This window comes from Chelmon rostratus, chromosome 3, assembly GCF_017976325.1.
Source record: "Chelmon rostratus isolate fCheRos1 chromosome 3, fCheRos1.pri, whole genome shotgun sequence".
Lineage (NCBI taxonomy): Eukaryota > Metazoa > Chordata > Actinopteri > Chaetodontiformes > Chaetodontidae > Chelmon > Chelmon rostratus.
This window is the reverse complement of record NC_055660.1, coordinates 26,990,093-27,013,216: the sequence shown is the minus strand read 5'-3', so window position 1 is coordinate 27,013,216 and position 23,124 is coordinate 26,990,093. Positions and strand designations below refer to the sequence as shown.

General features: G+C 40.5%; 1 protein-coding gene across 1 annotated transcript in view; it reads right to left on the bottom strand.

The window, feature by feature from the left end:
* Positions 1-8,010: 8,010 nt before the first annotated feature.
* sorcs3 (sortilin related VPS10 domain containing receptor 3) overlaps positions 8,011-23,124 on the bottom strand; it is a 185,787-nt gene continuing 170,673 nt past the window's right edge. Inside the window, exons 21-27 of the mRNA XM_041965059.1 lie at positions 22,830-22,953; positions 22,193-22,305; positions 14,309-14,440; positions 14,075-14,174; positions 11,348-11,453; positions 10,372-10,532; positions 8,011-8,069 (exon numbers count right to left, since the gene is read on the bottom strand). Coding sequence (XP_041820993.1) covers positions 8,011-8,069; positions 10,372-10,532; positions 11,348-11,453; positions 14,075-14,174; positions 14,309-14,440; positions 22,193-22,305; positions 22,830-22,953 — 795 coding nt within the window. The remainder of the gene's footprint in view (positions 8,070-10,371; positions 10,533-11,347; positions 11,454-14,074; positions 14,175-14,308; positions 14,441-22,192; positions 22,306-22,829; positions 22,954-23,124) is intronic.

The window sequence follows — 23,124 nt, the reverse complement described above, 5'->3', positions numbered from 1 at the left end:
CCCTACATTCAACCATAAATTAGCATTTTTAGCATTATTATTATTTATTCATCCATGAATAAATGAACCTTATAACCTTGTGCTGTACCTTGAACTGCTGTGCCTTTTGGGAGAAGCCTATTTAAGAACAGATGGTGACATTCTTAAATTAGAAAGAAGAATTTGCTCTAGATGTTGTGCCTCTTCACCATATTTCTCAAATCATTATAATTCTCAGACATTGACAAAAAGGTTCCCGAAATGATTCTCCAAGGCCGAGACATGATAAGAGTCCACAGTGTCCCTGATAAGGCACCACAGGCTTGAAAGCTAAGCCGAGGATGGATCATAAATGGCGATGTATGTCTCGGTGTCATCCACAAGACATTTTCAGTACAGGTATTCTGTAGTACCACAGAGGCTGTCAAACTTCCTTTGTGCCCTGCCCGAATGTGTTTCACATAAATGAGAAGCACTGTGGTATCCAAGCTGACGATCATCCTGCAGCACAATATAGTGACAATATAGCCGATTGTTATTATAACAAATACTAGCTAACAATAGATTTTCACTTTAGCGCTATTACTAATGATACTAACAGGAAAAAGTAGCAGAATAACTAAAACAAGGTCAGAAATAAAGTATAAAGGTAAACAAAAATAAATCATGAATTATGGCCGAGTTATACATAGTTGCTATTTTTAATTATGACATTGATTAATATGACAGAAAAAAGCACAGGACTTGTTGACTTTTCCCAACTTGAAGCTGTGATGGAGAAAGCTCTTTTGCCTCTTGTTTTTCCTCTCCGTTTGGCATTTGCATCAACACATTTACCAAATGATTTTAAATTGCTCTAAAAGCTATTTGTTGACGTTTTCTCGACATGATTTCACAACACTATAATTATTGCAGCTGCTGCTTTTGAGTCATGTCAAAAAAAAAAATCCCGTTCCGATTCAGAGAATTTCAAGATTTTAGCATTAGCATTTTTGTTATATTTGTGGAACTTCTCTTTACATCTCAACAGCAATCAATGAATCAAAAGATGTTTCTGCTGTTGCAAACCTGAAATTACCTGTCTCTTCAGTCTTCGATACCGTGTGCCGCACCTGGACTGTAGGACATGAAATGACATCATCCCTAGACCAACCTCACAGAGGGAGTGAACCGCACCTTGAAGGCCATGGTTGTGTGTTTTGATGGGAGCCAGCATCAGCAGTGGGATAAATACCTTCCTGCGTTCTGATTCGCCGTTAACTCTACAGTCCAGGAATGTGTGTTTCTCCTGCAGAGCTGAATCTCGGACGTTCTCTCAGTTGGCCCCCGGTCGTCTAAATGGCAATAGCCCTATCAAGGTGCAACAGGTCGGGTCTGTGAATTATCAGGTGGTCTTGGAGGACTCTGCAGAAGATTGTCCACATTTCTCTTGAAACCTTTTTACCCACCCAAGACCTACAGGAAAAGGAGCCCCAGTGTGTTCTTGAGATTTTAGTGGGGAACCGGTTGAGGAGGACTCCCTGGGCTTTTCAAACCGGCCTGTTCTGCTCCCAGTGGTGGACGGGTAGCACAAGCCGCCATTGTTCGTCTCATAGTGAGTTTCAGCGAATAGTTTAGCTGTCAGGCAGTGGCCAAAAAATCAATTATTGCAGGTTGGTTTGTAAAAGCAAAAAGGTTGCCAGTATTATTATTAAATATCATTTTAAGAAATAAGATCACAGTTTCAGTCCATTGCTGTTTCTATTTAATGCACCATATTATCAAGGAATGTACCTCCTGTCTAATAAGTCCTGATAACAAATTCCACACATTTGAAGGACAGGCACATTGAAGGAAAATCCCATCTCCCTATTGTGACTGCATGACGCTCACACAACAATGGCTGATTCACAAGTGGCTGAGGGACTGCTGTGTCTTATTCTCAGTCTCCATCTCACTCTGTTCTTGTATTCTCTGGCCACGTCTTAGTGCAGGGGTTCTCAAACGTATGACTCAAAGGTCAGCATCTGATTTTTCTTCAATGTCAGAGGTTTGGAAAGATTGACAATAACAAAATAACAAAATTAATTAATGTCACATCTCTTGTGATTGGGTCGGCATGAAAGCGCAGACAAGGGTCAGACAGTTAGTCCATATTTATTTCTGACTCAGACATATTCTTACAACTGCCTTTACAGTAGTTGTAGAAATTGTGTTCTAGAAAAAACGAGACACGTTCTGTATCTGTGATTTAGGAGCTGATAGAAAGCTCTGCAGTGTAACATTATTATGTGAACTCTGCAGCACCGACACACAACACTGTCGCTAGCAGAAAATGTCAAAAAAATAGGGAAATAAGCCATGTTACATTTCAAAATAGAAAATGTTGCACATAATTATATATTGGAAAATGATCACTTAGCCATGGGCGTGGACTGGATTGATCTGTCGTAGCGCTCTGAGAGTTCATCTTAACAAAGGTGTACCAAACGTGGTGAAGTCCCTGGGTGTTTTGGTTTTTAAAATAAAGTTGTATTTTATACCCTATGTCTTATTATTGTAGTTTTGGTTAAAGGAAAAACCAAACACGGATTTTATTTTTGTAATTTTAGATATGTGTCAATCAGCTAGATCAGATAATCATCAGATAAAACAGAAAGTGAACACATGTAAAACGCGCACAACCTATTCTTTAGTCAACCGCTGTTAGTTGCTCCGTCTGACTTCTTTTTAGCAACGTCACCACATTTCCACATCTCAATAATTAACTTGCGGAGTAAAATGTAAGTGTCAGAGTGAGGAATGATGTGCAAAGCTACAGAAATAATATCCGAACTGCATGCAAGAAAACAAACATTTCATGGTTTATGAGAGACCTGCCCTCATTCAACTCCACGGGGAAGTTCTTTTTAATTGTCACTGTCAACAATGAATCATGCTGTTCTCGCTTGTTATTTCCAAAGAGTGTTCATGTGCAAAAAGTTGCTGCTTTTCTTTCAATCACTGTGGTACCTTTGAAAGTGGAGCTGGGTCAAATTAGCATGGCTCCATATCTCTGAATTGCTACCCACACCTCCCATTTGTTAAGCAATGAACAGGTCTTGTGTTGTGCTCGTTCGTGGCCATTTTTCCCCATAGCAAAAACAGTCAACCAATCCAAACTTTGTAGGCAGGATTAAAAAGGAGGAGGTCATTTTATGGTGCCAGAGCCAGAAAAATATCTACATTCATGAATATAGACAGTGCAATAAAAATGAACGCAAAAATGGTTGCAAGCAAGTATGTGAAAGTGGCAGCAACAAGTTGCTGTAAGTCAATTTATGGAAATGACTAATGTTGAATTTGCATAGCTCTCTGATTGCTGTGAAAAACATTGACTGCTTGGCAGCTTCAGTTGACACCATCTGTTGGGACAGTCACTCACTACTGATTGACTAGGGAGGGGAAAATAAGTAATTTAGTCAGATTATCAGGCTGAACGGCATTTAGAAAGACTTTACTGTGGCTTGTTTTAGCATGTGCCCTGGGCTTTATAGCATGCATGCAAACATATCTTGCTTAAGCCCACCCGGAGTCTTTAGCACCTCATGCAGGATTTATGGTGGCAGCCAGTGATGCACATCCTTTCATTTTGTTCACAGCAAAATGTGTAGATCTGGAGAACATGTAAGGCCTTTTTTTAGTAGTGCATGCACTCTATGTGCACAAGCTCTTCCAAAGCAGTTTTCACATTAGACGTCCATAGCGTTGATAATGATAAAGCAGGAAATGCACACATCCATTTTGACCCCTTTTTGTGTTGAGCTGACACCATGGTGTTTCTGTTTCACCAAATAGTCATGATCAGAGGAGGAGCAGGGAGACAGAAACAGTGCTGGTAGTTTCCTAACCTCTTTGTGTGCTTCCATCCTGTAGATTGAGTCATCAGGCGAGCAGTGCAATTTGCAGAGAACATCATCTTCCTTGCACCCTCCAGTTCACAGGAATTTCATCACCCAGAGAACAAATGTGTTGATGTACAAAAATACATTTATTTGAAACAATTTCAAAATGACAGTTTCTTTACCGTAGAAATATTGAAATAAAGATGGAACAGAACATTACTGATGATGCATGCATTGTAGATTATTGTGCACTGAAGAACATTACAATGCTTTTGCCTTCTGAAAAACCATGAAAGCAAGAATCTCTTTCATTTTTCGAGTCTGGATTCCCCTGGAGATCTGGTTCTTACAGTATAATTTGGCATTTAAGATATCAGATGTGACAGCGATTTCCAGTGATCAAAGTGGTGATTAAATTAACAGAGAGGAAATAAACGGCAGGAAATTATCCAAAGTGTATGAGTTTGTTGTACTGGTGACAGTTCCAGTGTGTCTATGCAGATATAAAGTAAAACATTTCATTTTTAGTAGCTATTCTTTACTTTCTTTACAGACTTTGATGGATTTCCAAATCCTTACCCAACAACAGCTGCTACAAAGCATTATGGCCTGGTTATGAACTAGTGTAGTCTTCATACATTCTTTACTATTTCAAAGAGTCCAAAAAGACAAAATGGAAAAAAAACCTCCCCAAAAAGTATGATTTGAGTTGTGCTCAGCACAAACTTTGTGATATTTCTTTCTGTTTCTCCTAATCCTGTTTTGCTAATACAAATCAGAACAAAGTGACACCATCAAAGCCCCAACCCAAACAAAATCCAGCCAAGCAAACAACCCTTTGCTTATGACATGTGTTGAATACAACAAAGCTATAAAACAATCTTTGTTCAGTGTGTATTTTGCAGTAACAAGGCTTGGCTTGGCTGTTTGGTTTGAGATGAGAACGCTCTGTTCGAGGTAATGCATATGTGATGTGACAGCCTTGTCTTTGTGCAGTGTTCCTCTGCCCATCTCTCTTCTCCTGCGAGTGCTGTTTACTTGAGCTGAGCATTGTGGGAAAGCTCTGCATGGGGCATCTTCTGCTCAGCTGTCCAGCTTTCTCTGATTAGCGTCATGCTGGATAGCAGGAGGCCGACGGGAGTCAACCCAAGGACACTTGGCTTTTATAGGACTGGAGCGTTGGTGGAGAGTTGCATGCTGGGAGGACGCTACTCCCTCATTTCAAACTAAATGCAAAGCAAGAGTCAAATGCTGGGTTGTGAAAGGAGCCTCTTGTATCAGGGAGAGTGGATTAATTAGAACAGCCCAGCTTGATTGCTCTGTATCTGCTCTGTTTGGACAATGTGAGATGTTTCAATAGATACAAATTGTTCCAGTCTTCATATTTGGACATAATATTCTGGTTTTGTCAAATGAAAAGACGTTTTTGTGAGACTATTTTATAAAGACAGTGGTAGAGGGAGCACAGTGGGCAAATAATCATGACTCTCTGTGACAAGTGACAAACACTCCTCAGGCTGCATGGAACAGACACCCCAAAACCCTGAGCAAAGAACCAAGTTAGGAACACTGCACCAAAGGGGTTCTTTCCAAGTTACTGTTGTGTCCATTTAAGAACCAAATTATAATGGGATAATACATACTTTTTCATATTCTATATTCAATACAACATATGCAATGTTACATCCTCTAAAATACCTGTATTCTATTACTTGGAGTTGGGTTTTGATAGCATCAGGTGTAAACGTGTACAAGTAACTACATTCAAACATAACTAAAAGTCGAAAATTCATTTAGATCTGAAACTACCTTCCTGCTAGCCGACAGGGCAGAAAAACTGTGATGCTAGAGGTCCCAATTCTTAATTATTAAGTTGAAGTGTAACAGTTGAAACTGTGAAATGTACCTTTAAGACGTATTGCTACGTTACTAGTGGAATGACGCCACTAGGCGGCGACTTGTTTTATCCATGAGTTAGTTGAGCGGCGCTCTCACCAAGGACGGATACCAGCGACCAAGCTCCTGCTTTACTTTTTGCCTCTCAACTCAACAGTAACGTTGGGGTTCGTGTGGACACTATTTTATTTCATGTATGATGAGATAGTAGCCGTACAACCGGGCTTTGTAAGGTTGATGTGTGATTATTGTAATAAACGATGAGCATTGTGGAAACCTCAGACGAGTTTGATTCTGCGCTTCTGGTCGTCTTCGCTGACTCCAACGCTCTCAAACACATCATTAACCAGGCAGCACAGACCCAAACCGTTACAAAAGGCTAAAATATACATGCAAGTTTAACTGGGAGGTTCAAACTCCTGAAAATGACTTGATGTGATCAGCCACATCATTTCAAGAGAAAACAGCCACCACTCAGAACCACACAGTCAGCCCAGATTGATCCATCTCTCATTCATGGTCCCCTCAGCATAAAATTGTTGGTGACGCCTTAACGTTTCACCTTTTCATTTGTCCAATAAGACCAAATACCTAATTGATTAATACCTAACTAAAGACGTCCACATCAGCCACAGATGTACTTTGTGCTAATTAGCTAGCTAGTAGCTAATCAGCATGTATAGCAGGTACACTGTTCACTGTCTTAGTTTAGCGTGTCAGCATGCTAACATTTGCTAATTACCTCTAAACACAAAGCACAGAGCAGGAAACGTCGTTTGTTTCGCAGGTATTTTGTCATGAACCAAAGTATTGGACAAAATGACATTTTGACCTGATTATGGTCAGATGAAAGGTTCAGGAGTCACTCAGTTTTTACAAGTTATCCTGGTTAATGACTGATCCAAACTGTACAACATTTCAGAGCAACCCATCCAGTCGTTGTTGAGATATTTAAATAAACTGACTGGCTGACAGACCGACGCTGCCGTCCACAGAGCCACGCTGTCATCATGGCTTCAAGCAGGGGTGAAGGATGAAAGGTTTGATAAGAGGTTCATGAGTGTCAGAACTTGGCAGATTTGGGTATTTTGCCAAACAGGAAGTGAATCCAAAATGGAACAGGCAATCAGAACCCAACCCGAGAAGTCTACACACAACCTAACATCACAGTATAAATTTTGTGATGAGTGTTATCATCTTTTCCCGACATGTGAATGTTGTTGATCACTGGTAGTCACAGTATAGAAAGTATTCATCATAACTGATTCAGCTGTTGTTCTGAGGCCAAATCACAAACTCAATCAGAGTAATTATCTTAGAGGCACAATCTAATGTAACGATGCCAGTGGCAAATAATGTTTAAAGACTGGCGTCTATGTAAAAATGTCTGGATATCTTTTGTACTGTATATGTCAAATGAATATATAAATATATTGAACATGATCATGTTCATTTTGACCCTTTTCATTTCATTTCCGGGGAAATGGAGGGAAGTTAAATCTGTAATATACCATTACAATTCTACCATATAAACCCTTTCTACTAGAGACACATCGCCCAACTGTAACTGAAGAAAATGAGAACAAAACAGAAGTCTGAGCGAAATTGATTGGGCTTTTTTGATGAATGATTAGAAAAAAAAAAAACAACTATTTACAACACTTGCTTATCTACAACACAGAAATTGTGTCCTCAATAAGAACATGCACAAGTCAAGGACCTAAGCAAAACAAAGCTGATTTCTTTAAGTACCTAATGTTTGACTTTTTAACACACTTTCAAAAACAGACCATTGTCAGATCTTCTGTCAGCGCCATGGTACTCACTACAAGCATGTAGAAAGCAATAATATATACATTTAACAGAACAAATGATAATATTGTACATTTCAATAATATTCCCTGTTTGTTTGAAGACTCAGACATTATAGTCTATATATAGGCAGAAATGATTTTCAAAGCAAACTCCTTAGGAAATTTACATAACTCTTCATATGTTTTGACGAAAGATATTTCACTCTGCAAATGAATGTTGTTATGTAGCTTATACATCCACAAAACTGATAAGTTTTGCCAGTAATTACAATGATCTCATTGAGTAAATTGACATTTGCTGCATGGATGTTGTTGAACGAGGCATCCATGCAATTCTGTATAAATGAGGTCCCTTAGAAAACTATTAACATCAGTTGTGTTGAGAATTACAAAACAGAAAAAGAGAACCCCCGACACTGTAATACTTCTCTCTGTACATGAGCTGCTGCTCCCCGGCCTTACACGCTAGTACAGTTTGGAATCTCCCTTGTGCTCTCGCAGGCATTTCCAATTCCCCCTGGGCAGAAGTAAATGAAACAAAAGAAGAAAAAGAAGCCAAGAACAAAGATAGTTAGTTTGGCGCTTTAATGCCTGCAAAACAAATAGCTTCTTTGACTTTGACACCTCATGTTAATTATTTAAATTCCAGTGTGGTGCTTTATCAAGCGCTCTGAAGCCGTTAAAAAGCATGGAAACTAGAAAATGACGCAAATTTGGCTTTTTATTATGATACTCGAAGAAATCATACAGAATGACACTAAATTGACACTAAACACGAAGGTTAAATTTGGAAAGTGTTATTTCTTTGATGAATGTTACTAAGAGAAAAGAGAAAGGCGGTTAATGTACAGTCCAGTGACTGTCCAGTCAGTCAAATCCTGCAACATGGAGCACAACAATCAATGCATGAATTAAAGGGGAACCACACTGAGCATTACTCAGCCTGTGGAACCATCATGTCATTTGGACACTACAAATATGTAATAGAAAGGCTGCATGACAAACTGAGGATGACAAATTTGAAAGATGTGGGCCTTCATCAGGCAGGGAGGGTCTAATGAAGGCCACATATTAAGGACGAAAGACATCCTCAGCATATACTTGATGCAGCTGCATCTCCTGCACTCCCTTCGACCGCTCCTTTTCAACTCCATCTCCATCAATGCTAAATCACTGTACTGTACGCCTTCTGGGGCTTCAACTAATTAACATTTTCATTATGGAATTATTTTCTCCGTTAATCAATTGATCATTTGGCCTATGAAATGTCAGAAAATGGAGACAACATTCGAATTCCCAAGTGGACTCATTTAAATTGCTTTTGTTTGATCAGCAAAAGCAGGAAATCCTCAACACTTGGAGGCTTGAATTCAGAGAATGTTTGGTATTCGTTTGGCTTTAAGACATACTTCACTGATTAGAATTGAATGGATTTTTTTTTTTCCACCTTCTGTCAGTCAACTAACCGATTGACTAGTTGCGTCAGCTCTGCCCTTGAAGGTGCCTCGTGGAGTTTTCTAGCAAACAAACAAAAGCTATGTTTGCATTCAGTGTTGCTCACTAAAATGCATTGCGTGTGTCCTGTGATGCATCACTGTTTCTGCCTCCAGCTGTCAATCAGCGGAATAGATGAAACCCAAGAATGTGTACTATGGGTGCGGCTCCACACGTGCACGCTCATGACAACATTTCTACTAATGGTCTTTTATCCTAAAGCTGGTGAGAACAATTTTGCTAAAACAATTCCATGATACTTTCTATGTTCTTCCCGTGTATTTTTACAACTATATCATTACTGAAAAGTTAAACTCTGTTAGTGTACATTATTTCTTATCTTGTCAGGATAGCTGTCTGGTCTGTTATTATATTTTCCTGGTCAGTATGAGCCAAGACCACCACGTCCAGCTGCTTTATGGTTTTATAAATGACTGAATCTACTCTGCGGAGGATTACAGGCTAAAATCGACATTGACCTGAATAAAAATATTCGGCCGGAAATCCAGCAGAATACTGATGCCCTTAGTTCTTGGTGGTGTCCACAAGCATCTGACTTGTCTCTGCTCGCTACAGTCATTGTGAATTTTAACACCCGGCTCTGAATCAGCTAGCTCTCCAATCCTGGGAATCTGCAGGAGCATTGTTAGTCTTGTAAGATATCTCAGAGCCTAATGAATCCAGTAACTGCACTTGCCACATGACCTGTACTGCTTTCTGTTGGTAAAGCTGCCAAACATAATCTGCACATCATATAGGGTCAGAGTAAGACATATTCAGCAAATTTGCTTTTGACAACCTGCTGTTTTTGTGCTGGACTGAAATATTCTTATTATAACAAGTCATATTGGGACCAAATAGTTAAGTGATTAAGGCTGCTGCCTCTGCTCCTGCTGGCCGATCCAATCCTAGGGCCGCATGCTTAAACATGTTAGTTTTATTAATTATTCATTGCTCTCAGCACTGCAAGCCTTGCTGGAATCTATTCTTTACGATGTTAAAACCCTTCCAGGACCGTCTCTACTCTGCGGCTCCCTCTGCTTTCTTCCTCTCTGAATAATTAAAGATACTAAAAGGAGACTAAGTCATGTTTAAAAAATAATTCAAATTCAATAACTTAACTATGCCTAAGGGGTCAATCTGCACACATTTATTCTGTGTATTACCATGTTGACTTCTCCCTCAAAGCCAAACAAACAAATCCTGTGTCAGACCAGGAGACCAACATCTCTTTTAAGGAATTGTCTTAAATATAAGCAGTGAGCAGGTAATCATTTTGACAGATTCATGCGTGAAATGCCTGAATACGAGAGCTCGTCACTTACTTTTGACCCTGGCATCCAGCTCCTTCTCCATGAGTTCTTTGGATGTGGAGAACTCACTCAGAGTGATTTTAGGCGTGCTGTCGCCTTGGCCCACCGAACCAATCATCTCCTGCTCCTTCTCCTGGTTCACCTCGGCGTATATGTTGATCCAAGGTATTTTTCTAACCATTTACACAAGAAGAGGTTGATGAATGAGTCTCAGAAAAGAAAAGCAGCCCGTGGCATTTCCTTTCTCAGTGAAACGTTCTCCATTCCGTCGTAGAGTAAAAGGGAAATGTTTGTTGTCGTAAGTCATTATTTTCACATCTCTGACAGAGAGATGACAAAGTTTCCTAAAAGCCCTAAATGTCTCTAACCTCAAAGAAAACTTTCAGACTTGACTATGATTATACCTCAGTAACTAATTTATAGAAAAATTACAGTAACATTGGCATCTTTTCCCATCTGCATACGTATAACACATTATATACAGTACATCTTTATTTAGTCACTATCCAATTTATTTCTAATTACTGCTCATTTCGGTTATTAATTGCTCTGTTTTGTCAACTGTGAGATTTCTTGAAAAATGCATCCTCTTTAGACTAATGGGAAAAATTGCATATCCATAATTAATGACAGCTTTTCCATTTCCCTCCGACTTTTCAAGAGAATAATTTTGAGTATGAATAATGTATTCAGCAAATAACAACCGAGGCACAGCAACCGCATATTAAACCATTTAATGGTCGTTTTCTCTGCATTTTATCGCCGATTGGTGTGTGTGCCTCGCTGGAATCCTGCTAGAAGGATTTACAACCTCTAGGGGGACGTATCAAATGAAATTTACAAACATGGCTGTGATTGACTGGTGAGCACGGTCTGGGCTCATCTGTTTTCATCAATAATGGATAATTTGGTAATAGATATATATACTAGGGCTTGATATGATCACGCTGTATGTGCAGCAGGTGGAAGTAATCACAAACATGAGTACCTCTTGAATTTGTAGATGAGGAAGACTGCTAGGCCCAAGAACACCACTGATAGGAGCATTAGCATGGCTGAACTGCTGTGTCTGGGGTTGGAGTCCACCAGCGGTGCTGTGGGAGCAGGAGAGAGGACAGGGAAGAGTCTGCTATTGTTACATGCACTTAAATGTTGTTTGTTTTAAACGTTTGTGTAAACCTACGGGTAAATCTGGCACATTTACAAATTGATGTCAATTAATGTAAACCATCCCTCATGGAAAAATAAAATAAGTTAAGTAAAGCTTGCGACAACTGATTTTTTGGCCACTTGGGGGCAGCCCAAACACGTTTAACACAACACAGACGCATCATCGCCTTTTAAGTTGATATGGTGGACTTGTTCGCAAACGGGTTGCTTATTTCCAAATCTCACAGAATCACTCTTTGGAGTAGTTTGTGTCTGACGAATGGAAGTCTTCGGTCTCCACCAGCTCCTGGCTCTTTAGCTCCTAAATGCTCCACTGTGTTCACCAGCTTGTCTCTAGCGCTGTCTGTCTGACTGCTGGGGTAGAGCAGGGGGGGGTTTATAGCTGCCTGCTGCAGTTGAAAACAAGCTACACAACAGTGAGAGTGAATCAGAACAGTGAGGTTTGGAGCTGGACAGCTAAACAATGAGCTGAAAGTCACTTTAAAGCTCGAGCTGCAGTTTCATCACCACGGGTGGCCGCTGTCATATTGTTTTCACAGTGTCACCTGACACATCGCTACTGAATATTGGATATTAATCGATTATAGCCACTTTGTTGGAAGTTGTTGGAAACTCTATATAGTGTTTTCAGAGGTGCAGCATCTGGCTACATCTGGTACATTAACATCTTAATGATGTTTATGTGCACTGTCCCTATTATATATCAAGACAAATAATGCAAAAAAATAAAATAAAGCTGAGAAGGATTACATTTAATATAATATAAAGTAAACTTGTACACAGTATAACTGTTTCAGGAGTTTGGCATTTGGCTAAATCTGATGGCATCATAAGGATGCTGATTGCTGTGCACTGTCCCTTTGCCATGCTTCTTCGTATGCTGCTCTGTTGATTAGCAGAGGAGTGCAGAACAGGTGGCAGAAATGTGTATCCTGCATATACAATAAAAACAGGATCTAACAACATTGCTCCTTTGAGCTACTAGTGGTCTCAGCTACACAGAGTATCTTTAATCTGGACTACTCCTTTCGATTAATTAAACTTATATACATATATATATTTGTATACTATAAGCACTGTTTAGCAGAAAGTGGTGTTAGAGATATTTCTTTGTCACTGGTTTCTATCAGCATTCAAATAGCACCGCATCTTTCTCATTTGCCTGACTGTACAGTCGCATCCCCATTCTGCTTCTGAAATGCCATAAAAACCATGTTTATTCACCACGAAATGAATTCCGCTGCTGATTATGAGAGTACTGTATATATACACGACAATGTGCACTGTGAGATGATGCTCTTATTTTTAATATCTCAAATGTCATAAGTTGTGGTAGCGTGAAATTGCTGTTTCCATTGCTGGGCAAGGAAGGTGACAGCAGCAGGTAATTCCTACATTTCACGGATTTGAAACGGTTAAATGCACTTACGTTGCAAACAAGCAACACGAACCCAACCAAACAAGTGCTTAACGTGATTAATGTCACAGTACATGGTTTCACTCATAAGGCCTCCACCTTACATTTCTATCATTGTCGTGACAAGTGTATCAATGGCTGTCACTGCACCAATCACACTGCAGTTCCCAATGTTACTGTATTACTCGCTGGCCCTTCAGCTCAGGGACAGCAGTGCGTTTGCTGCTGACCTTTCTCAAGCAGCTCGAAGGCTTTTTAGACCTTTTCTTGGGAGGTGAAATATAAGGAGGGATCCAGCTGGGTATGCCTCCAATGTCATTAGAGTGCAGCACACCACAAAACGTCACAGAGCAGCACATGCCAGGCTGTTAATACCTGGCACTTTGAGCTGCAGACAACTCATGGCTGTGTGCCTCCAGAGACGGTGCGCCTAATGAAACCAGCCAAGCGATGAATACAATGTAAGATCTGTCCAGCAGTGGGCCACAGGAGTTGTGGAGGTCTACCACGTCAAGCTAAGACAACAAAAAGTAGCTTTTTCCAGACCATCCACATTATTTAGAGTCAGTGTGCCTCCATGAAAGCAGCACGAATCACAGCAATTTGTTTTTTTGGCAGGAGAACGCTTGAATTTCTCAAATGTCAACCAACCTTCTCTTTCCCAGCAGTTAAGAACTGAACGGCGTTGTTGACTCTTCCAGCAATTCTGAATTCTGCTAATGCCCTTAAATTGTACAGTGTTCTTTCTCAAGGACTAAATAATCAACATAATTATACTCAGTGTAACACTCATTTTGTGGTTGGATGGCTATAAAAGAAATAGAACAGATGTTCAGCTTTTGATGGCAGGCATAAAAGACGCCTCGTCTCAAGGAGCTCCACTTAAAATCACACCCCACCCATACTCCCCTGTGTTCTTTTGCCTGGGATGGAGGCAGACTGACAGGAATTTTAATTGGTGGACCAAAGAAAAATCCTTGTTGTCACAACATGGTTATTACAGTTCCATTTCTTGGCACATCAAAATGAAAAACAGAAAATGCCATGGCATTATTAAATTACTATTGCATGTTAATATTACAGTTGAATGAATGAATGGCGGCGTTGAAAGCAGCAAACGTTTCTTACCCAGCGTTAACTGTGTGTTGTACACAATCACCCTCACACCCGGCTTGAGCTCAAACTCCACCAAATTTTGGTTCAGCGCGCTCACAATTATGTCAGATACCTGTTAAACACAAATAACATGGTGTTTTAACATGGCAAGAGCGGTTGAAGTCAACATTTTTTAAAAAAATAAAGCCATTTATTTGATAGGATTTCAACAATTTGTGATATAATCCCAAACACGGTTGCCCACACCTGCTCCAGCTCCTCCTCACTCTTTTTCTTGCCCGCTGATTGGTTCTTGTGAGGTAACAGGAAGAGCTCAGCGGCTGTTGGAACTCCGGGGAACACAGCTACTAAGAGCTGCTCGTCCGGGAAGTCAGACACCTGTGCAGAGCAGAAATATGCTTTGTTAGCGGTGACAGTGATTATTACAGGTAGCATCATCATCAGTTAAGAATGTCACTTTGTTCTGTGGCCCTGAAATCATGCACAGACATCATGCCAGTCAGCCAACTCGCATGGAACAGATTATTTTCTCAATGTAATATATGTACTTTCGACGAGGCTCTGACCCCGTCACGCCCCACAGGGAAGCGCAGGGATCACCACGGCAGGAAGTGAGGAGTGATGACAACGACCTCCCCACTAGAGGAACGTAGACCCAAGCACGCTGCCATAAGCAAAGCAGCGTATGGATAGAAGGCATGTTGCAGTGAGAAGACTGTAGCTTGAGTTGACTATCTGAACTAGCTGTCAGACTTTGCTCCCTTGCTATGTGGTTGCTGTAGTCAATCCCCATGGCCATTGATCCCCAACCCGTGGGCCGTGGGTCATTTGGTACTGGGCCACACAGAAGGAAAAAATAATTTCCATTATTTTGTTTTTTCACTTAATTTGAAAAACAGGTGGTGCCTGACAGTGCCAGTCTGCAGCCAGGTCCTCTTGACATGATTAAAAAGTGGATTTACGTTCATTATTATTGTTATTATTATTATTAAAGAGAAAATACCACAGTTTTTAATGCCGATCTTATCATTTTATTTTGTTTTTATCTGCTACACCTTTAGACTAGGCTGTGAAAATATTGTCAGACATTAAACTGGGCCATGGTACAGAAAAGGTTGGGGACCACTGCCCATGGCAACAAAACCGTAGTTAGGCATTGGTAAGTTTAAGTATAACGACTGTTCCCAAACTGCCAAGGATGAATCTATGCATTGCGGTAATGCAGTGGTAGACAGCTTCAATCAGAAAGCTCATTTCATTCCAAGTAAACTCATGTGCTTCACATTCAAATGCAAGATGCAGATCTATACGTGTTCAGAAACTGCAGGATTCAGTGTAATGTTCCATCAAGAGTTACTTTTTAATCTTAAGAGAGAACTTAATTATGTACTCAAGCTCTCAGTGGAGATATAAAAATAGCCTGCCCGTGAGTCCCTGCTGGAGGCTGAGTGGTTTCATACACTCAGCACTTAAGCTAGAAAGCAACAGTTCAGACGTCAGTGAGCATCTTCAAGCAGCAGGTTTTCTTCACAGAGCTGTGATGCACTGATGTTAAGCTACCTGTAATTTGTCTTTTCACTTTCTTTTACTAAGGTATGCCATGTGTTTTTTTGTTGTTGAACGTTAAATCCATTATGAGTAAATGCCAAAAAACAAAACAAAAATGTTTTAATTTATTTAATTGTATTTTGGCTGCTTTTTTTTTATATTTTAAATTATAGTTAAATCATAGTTGGAGGTCCCTGAGGCAATATTAATATTATACTATAGCAAAGATTATTTTAGTTTGAGTTGTTTGTATGGTTGGTTGGAGGGCTGCGGTTTATTAGTTTTATTTGAATTTGTCAGTGTGAAATTTGAAAAAATGCACTAGTTCAACTGGATGAACTACAAATTCACTACTAATTTGTAGCAGTAGAAACAATGTGCAGGAAAGCCACCTGGATCACTGTATCATACAGAATTAGATAATTAGACAGCTCCCACCTGTTTTTGATTTGACTTTCTGAAGATTGAAACACTCAAATGAGGTAAAAACCTTTTTAGTAAATACTGTAAATCAGTGAAATATAATAAAGGTTATAAAAATAAATATGAACTACTGCATATCTGACTGAAGTCAATTTTAGTATCTTACAGAGACTCAGCGTTCACCAGAGTATTAGTGTTTTAACCTGCACTCGCACATTCTGGTAACTGTTTTCCCTCTCTCTTCCTCTCTTTGAGGCAGACAAAAGCAGAGGTAGAGATGGAGAGAGGGAGGCGAAGAGAGACGCACAGAAAGAAAGGGTGAAACACCCAAATAGCAACAGAGTGAGAGATACAAGGAGACAGAGTGTTGAATGCAAAATGACCTTTACGTCTGGCTGACAAATGTAGGACCCTACTTTTTCAAGCCGGATCTCTTGGGAGTATGTTGTGATGAGTTATTATTCTGGGTTAGAAAATTACCCTTGTTCATGAGCTAATTAAACCATTAACACTTTTGATTAGCTTGAAAATACTTTCGCAAGTGCAAGTTGTTCGTAGCTTACGAATCGTTTACATTTTGGAGATATGTGGTTCTGGCAGGACAGCGACGTATGGAGAGGTTACAATACTTGTATGTCAAGGTCCAGACTGCCTTCAGGCATACAGCTAGTTCATTTGAAACAAACAAAAGGTGAAACCAAACAATTTGGTTGAAGCTTTTGGACTTCGTCTGCGTTTCCGGGGATGTCAAAGGCTGATTTTTTCTGCTGATAAAAAGGTGAAGCCAAACAACTGTTTCTGGTCTTGTTTCCAGAAAAGCAATTTATAAGCCCTTAGCTCTTAACCAGTTTATACAAGCAAGCCTGGCTGGTGATCACTCTTCATTTCAGAGCCTCTGATGTTTTTATGCTTTCTCAGTGGCCTGGGCGGACAATGGATTGGGTAGCCAAAGCACATCAATTATCAAGCACAGAAATCACTATTTGAGTACCAAAGCAGTGGACAAATGATAACCGTGGGCATGACTTGCAATGAGGGGAGGGGCGGCCGAGGGGGAGATAAAGTGAATAGGATGACAGAAGAGGCAATAGCCCCTGAAAAAAAAATCAATACGCTTTGACCATGTTTGTTCTCATTGCAATCTGTCATTAGTTTAAAAAGCTGGGTGGCTGCTTTGGAGTGCTCCCTTTTGATGCTCTGCAAATGTACTGGTTGATACAAAAAGCAGACTCGGACGGCAAACTGAAAGAGAGGTGAGACACTCAAAGATGAAGGCCAGGTTGCTTGCTGCAGGGAAGCCTGGCTCAATTGAGTCTGATACAAAGATTCCACAGTGCAATGTTTCGCAAGTTTATTTGAAGAAGATAAGCTGTAGGCTCTCGGCACAGAAATGAAACCGTACACATGCAAACTAAAGGTACTACGCTCCTACAGATACAGTATATACAGTGTTTTTGCATGTGCAACTCAGTTTTGCTTTTGTATGTTTGAGTATAAATTTAATATGGATGAACCACTTGAGATGTTGCTCAGCAACTGCATATGATATTTAGACACCACTTCACCCGAGTAATGCACTGCTCCTGCTCAATTTACTGTCCAAAAATCTAAGACCATTGTAGCGACATAGTGGCTAAATGCTAGCATGCTCACAATAACAGTGTTAACATGTGAATATTTTGCAAGTGAAATATTTACCATGGTCATTATCTCCATTTAGCATGTGAGCGTGCTGATATTTGCAAATTAGCACTACAAATAATACACAGATAAGGCTGATGGTCATAAACCAACATTTGATTTGATGATCAAATTTGATAACGGCCCTAGATGAAAAGGTAAGGGATCACAAAAACTATTACAATGCATTGTTTGGGAAACAGGAGTACATGAACCATAATTCATTAAACTCCATTCACCATGTTAACATGTTCTATTTCCCTGTATAATCGGAAACTTACATGCTGTTAATCTATCTTACACATTGCAAATATTCACATTGTGAATATGTGCACATTCCCTGGTTGAAGATTTTTTACATTCCTGCACAAAATTGTACAACTCTTTAATTTAATAAATGGTTAAGTTGCTCATATTGTTTAATATGTAAACATTTTTTTCATGTTCCTGTCTATTTTTCCTTTTCTCTAACTGTTTCTTGACTTGTAGTGCTTCCATCTTTATTTTATATTTTTTTGTATTATGTTTATTGCTTTGCACCAATATTTCAAGGCAATTTCCTTGTAACTGAAAACCTACTTGACAAAAAACTCAGTTCTGATTCCGAGTCAATAGGATTCATCCACAGGGGCGCTTGAATATCTACAGGAAATTTCATGGCAATCCATTAAAAGGTTGTTGAGATATTCAAAAATGCTGACATGACCTCATGTTGGCATGAAAGTAAATGCCAGGGGATCGTCCAGTAGGATTCATCCTCTGGGGACCGTGACTGTACGTACCAAAACTTCATGACAATTCATTAAACAAAAGTTAAGGTCTTTCAGTCTGGGCTAAAACGGTGGACAGAGTGACCAACTGACGACACCCTCATTCCCTAAGTCATGCTGAGAGTGTTGCTACAAAAATGTTAAACTAATGTGTCGCTCCCCCCACCAGGGTATGTAATATACATGTCTGCTCACTGTGTCTGCTCATGGATCACTTAAACCAATGCTAATGCTAACTCCAGCCTAAGTACTTACAAAATTAGCCCTGATTTTAATGGAACTCCTGATTGTACTTCAATTCATGTTAGGGGGATCTCCTATAACCTGACATACATTCTAGCCATTTAAGAGCAAGTTCATTATCAACACTATAATTGTTGAATTGAGACAGTGAAAAGATGAAAATAGCACATTACTGTGCATGATTTACCATGCATCAGTTGGATGAGAAAAGTACTTTGGTGCCTTTGGGGAAGCAATAAGCAGATGATCGCTTGATAGCTTGCATTAACCTTCAAGGAAAGCTATGGAGGAGTATGAACATTGTAAACTGTATGAGTTTGAACTGAGAAACGTTAAGGGAATGTGAGAGGGAGGTGGCTGAAGATAGACAGAGTGGAATGAAATAACCTCCATCACTGAATGTGCATTCAGGACAAGAAGAGGCAATAGCATCGAAATGAGCCCAGGTGAAAAGTGCAAAGTCATGACTTGAAAGATTCAGCAACAGGGCTACACGGCACGGCACCTCAGTTAAATGGACCTTGACTTTAATTGCAAGTTGTTCCCTCTCTCATCTCCTGTTTTATTGTTGGGGAGTTGTTTACTATGTTGAAAAGCCATCAGTTCTGAGCTGGCCTCTGTCTCAAGCAAGAGTTCTCAACCATAACAAAATAGAGGAAAAATAACCCTTCCTGTCACCACTTGGACAATGTGTTTGTCTGGGAATGAACTTTGTGTCAGCTCCAGCCTCATAAACAGATCTACCTCCCTTACATATGGGTAGCGGCTGACGGGAGATTCTAACGGGATAAAGTGAAAAGATAGGTACAAACAAGTGACACATCAGCCCCAAGTGTAATCTCATTTAATAAAAAAAACAGCACATATTGGAACTGTCACCACTGTCATGCACTGTTCCATTTTAATACTTCACTTCAAAGGAGACTCTGTAAGCATGCTTAAGGGTTGTATTATCAGTTTTATGATCACTGGTAGATCCCTCAAATGTGTATTGTAGCACTGAGACTGCATGTACCTGTTTAGACAACCTGAATGAACTGATCTCAGTACATTGGTGTTTTCCCTATAAAATAGCAGTTGTCTTCATCCACTAACAGACAAGCTGGGTGTGAGAGAATAAAAGCCAGGTCAGGTCAGAAACAAGACTATTGTTTCCGATCATTTTTATCAACTCACAAATTCTTATTTTTGATTCTTGTACATTAGAGTTGCTCCTCAGTAAATAAGCTATGCCGACGTAAGACAACAGGCAAAAAAGTCTGTGCCGTCAACACGGTGCAGCCAAGAGCAGGAGGTGATGACATCAGGAGAAAGGTAGCTGAACCTGACAGTTGTTTTCTTTCTTTCTTTTTTAAAGGGGGAACTTGACATGCCTCACAATATGCAGTGTGCAGCTACTTTACTTTCAAGCTTTTAATATGTGTGCTCGTACAGGAAGACTTTGTCGTGTCTTTTAGCCAGGGTCAGATTAACCCGCCTCGGGCCAAAGTGGGAGTGACCTGTGGGACACTACTGATCCCTCGCGGCTTCCTTTCTCTGTGCACTATGCACAGGATGCATTAAAATATATGCGTTCACAGTCCTCTAACTCAATCCTAAAGGATGGATTCACAAATGTCGAGTCTGTCTTCAAACAGCAGTCAGCTGCCTTTATGAACATCAGGTTTTGCTTGCTGTAATCACTCCTCCTGTTCAATCTGTCCCTGAAGAGATCTGTTCCCAAATCAGTTTCAATGTAAGTGATGGAGAACAAAACCCACGGCCCTCGTGTAAGTGTAAAAATACATCCCAAAGTTTATCTGAAGCTCTTTGTGTTCCTGTCACTCCACTGCAGCTCAGCAAGGGGAGGCTGTCTGGGGGAACACAAAGGGGGGAATGCATCTTAAAAAGACTGGAAGACTGGAAGATATTCACTTGATTTGACTCAGAGTGCTGAGGCCTCATATTAGATAAACTTTAGAGTCCATTTCTGCACAGAACAAGGACTAGATTTAGCTTCCCATCACTTCCACTGAAATCATGCTAGGAAGATCTTTATGTCCAGTAAAAACATAAGGAAAAATTACAGCAACCATTGACTCTTTGAATGCACATATGGACAGAAATGAGCATTTTTTAAAACAGTCTTATCAATGTAAATCTATCATTTAACCACACAATTAATTGTACCATAGACCATGTTGAATCACCTAAGTAAAATATGAATTGGAGCCATAAAGGCCTAAACAGTAGATTTGAAGTCAGTGCATGCATTACGTATGCACCAGTAAACCTCCTTCAGGCTCCTTGGCAGTTACCCGCTTTACCTGGCTGGCAGTCCACTTCTGTCTTTAACCTGCTGTCAAGTGGACCATAACTGGATTTTATCTTCATAACTGAACGTCAGTTTGGCCAATGCAGCCCTGAGACAAATGGTAGCATACTGTCAAACAAAAATAAAGATACACAGATAAACCAGCTGGCAGCCTACCAAAAGCTCCTGGCACCAGTCCGTGCACTGTAGCTCCACTCAGTGATTACAATACAGGCCCAATCAGAATAGAAATTTCAGGCATATGCACATAATCTCCTCCACATACTAAAAGAGTGTAACCATGGCTGAACCACCACTCGCCTCATGCCAGCTGTCACGCCAATCCCTGTGATTAGTGAAGTACACTGTAACAGCTCGAGAATGCATCAATAACCAATTTCCATCCTCAGTCGAGTGAGTTCAAACAGAAACAACCTCTGTTCTTGAGCGATACATTTTGAGTTAAACAGTATTATCAGGAAGAGCTTGACGTGACATCAGAGTCCAGGAAAAGGGAAATCAATCGGCTCAGAGGCATCGGCCTGAGTCTGGGTTATCCGGGTTATTCATGAGATCCCCTTCACCTATTTAGACACTCCTCCGAAAGCGCCCACCTGCAGCTCTAACACTCAACATGTCGGCACGACGGCCAAGTGCACAGCACAACCAAATGCTGTCGGCCATTCATTAGCTGTGAATGGGGAGATGAGTAGCACTAAACAATGATGGGTGAGCTTCCCACACACGCCGAGAGCACTTACACCCCACCTACATTCAAGTACGCTCACACACACTCACACACAGTCACACATATTGTTGCTCGTAAGTCCCGAACAAGACCCACGCTGAGAGTTCTGAGCTCATTTTATTAGTGACTTTTAAAATGAAGGAATCGGCGCTCATGGAGCCGTCCTGGGAGAGCCGGAAAGCAGAGGCGTCTTCACACCTGTCGGATGATGAATCACAGGGTGGCCCGAGGGCGTTTCTTTTCCGCGCCGGTGAGCCCAGAGTGCTGGGCAGCAAAGGTAATGGGGGTAGAGGAAGTAATTGAGAAATAGCAGGGTGAGAAAGACCATAGGAGATAAAAAAAAGGCAGAAAGGAAAGGAGCTAAAGACAGACAGAAGGATGGGAGGAAGAGAGCGGGAAGGACAAAGAAAATGAAAATCACTCACTTGGAGCAGAGCCTTCTTAATTACTCTCCCCACATCCTGTCTCCACTCGGGTATGTCGGGGTTGAACTCGTCCAGATTAGGGGAGAAAGATAAAAGTAGAGATTTGAAGAATTCTGTCGAGGAGAGTCGGGGGAGAATCAGCCATTAATTCACTGGGATCCGGGGGCATTATTCTCAGGCAGCTGTGCCAACTGTCATTTTGCTCAAGTTGAGTTTCAGGTAGTTAACACTTGATGAAAGAAGAAGAGGGTTTCTCATATCCCCTGCACTTCCCTTTGGCTAAATGTACCAGATGCACTTCTAGATAATTAGAAAATGTCACAGCTTCACGCCAGCCCATCCACTGGTAATAAATCATCGCATTTTACAGATACTTGCTGCCGGATCACTTCATTTCAAATGAAGACATATTCTTTAGAGGGTCTAACAGTAATGCGATATATTTTACTGAAGTAGGAGCAGTTTTATTTCTGAAACAATTTACACACGGCGGAGTCTGAATATGACAGCTGACGAAAATGATGTATTTTGAAGTACTTTGCAGCTTTCCATAGGACTGCAGTGTTTGAACATATTATAGAACTGAAAAGATGGCAGCTGTACAGACCTGTAGCACAAATAGAAAACAAATACTGACCTTTGACTGCTATGGTTTTTGTATCCTGCAGTATGGTGTTGCCTGCGGCCACTTGAACTGCGACGGTGTGCATTCCTTCACTGGGGAAGGTGTAAGAGATGCTCCCGTCCAGCGTTATCAATGGCTGCAAGCACAAAAGGTACAGGCGCTGTACAACATCACCCTTCTCAAGCACGTGGCACCCCCCTTTTCCAGTGCACCGTGTTTCTTTCATCAAACAATTTCAGGTATCTCGCCTTCATTAGTGTGTTGTTGGTTTCCTTATTCAACAATGGTGTGACTTTTAGATGATCAA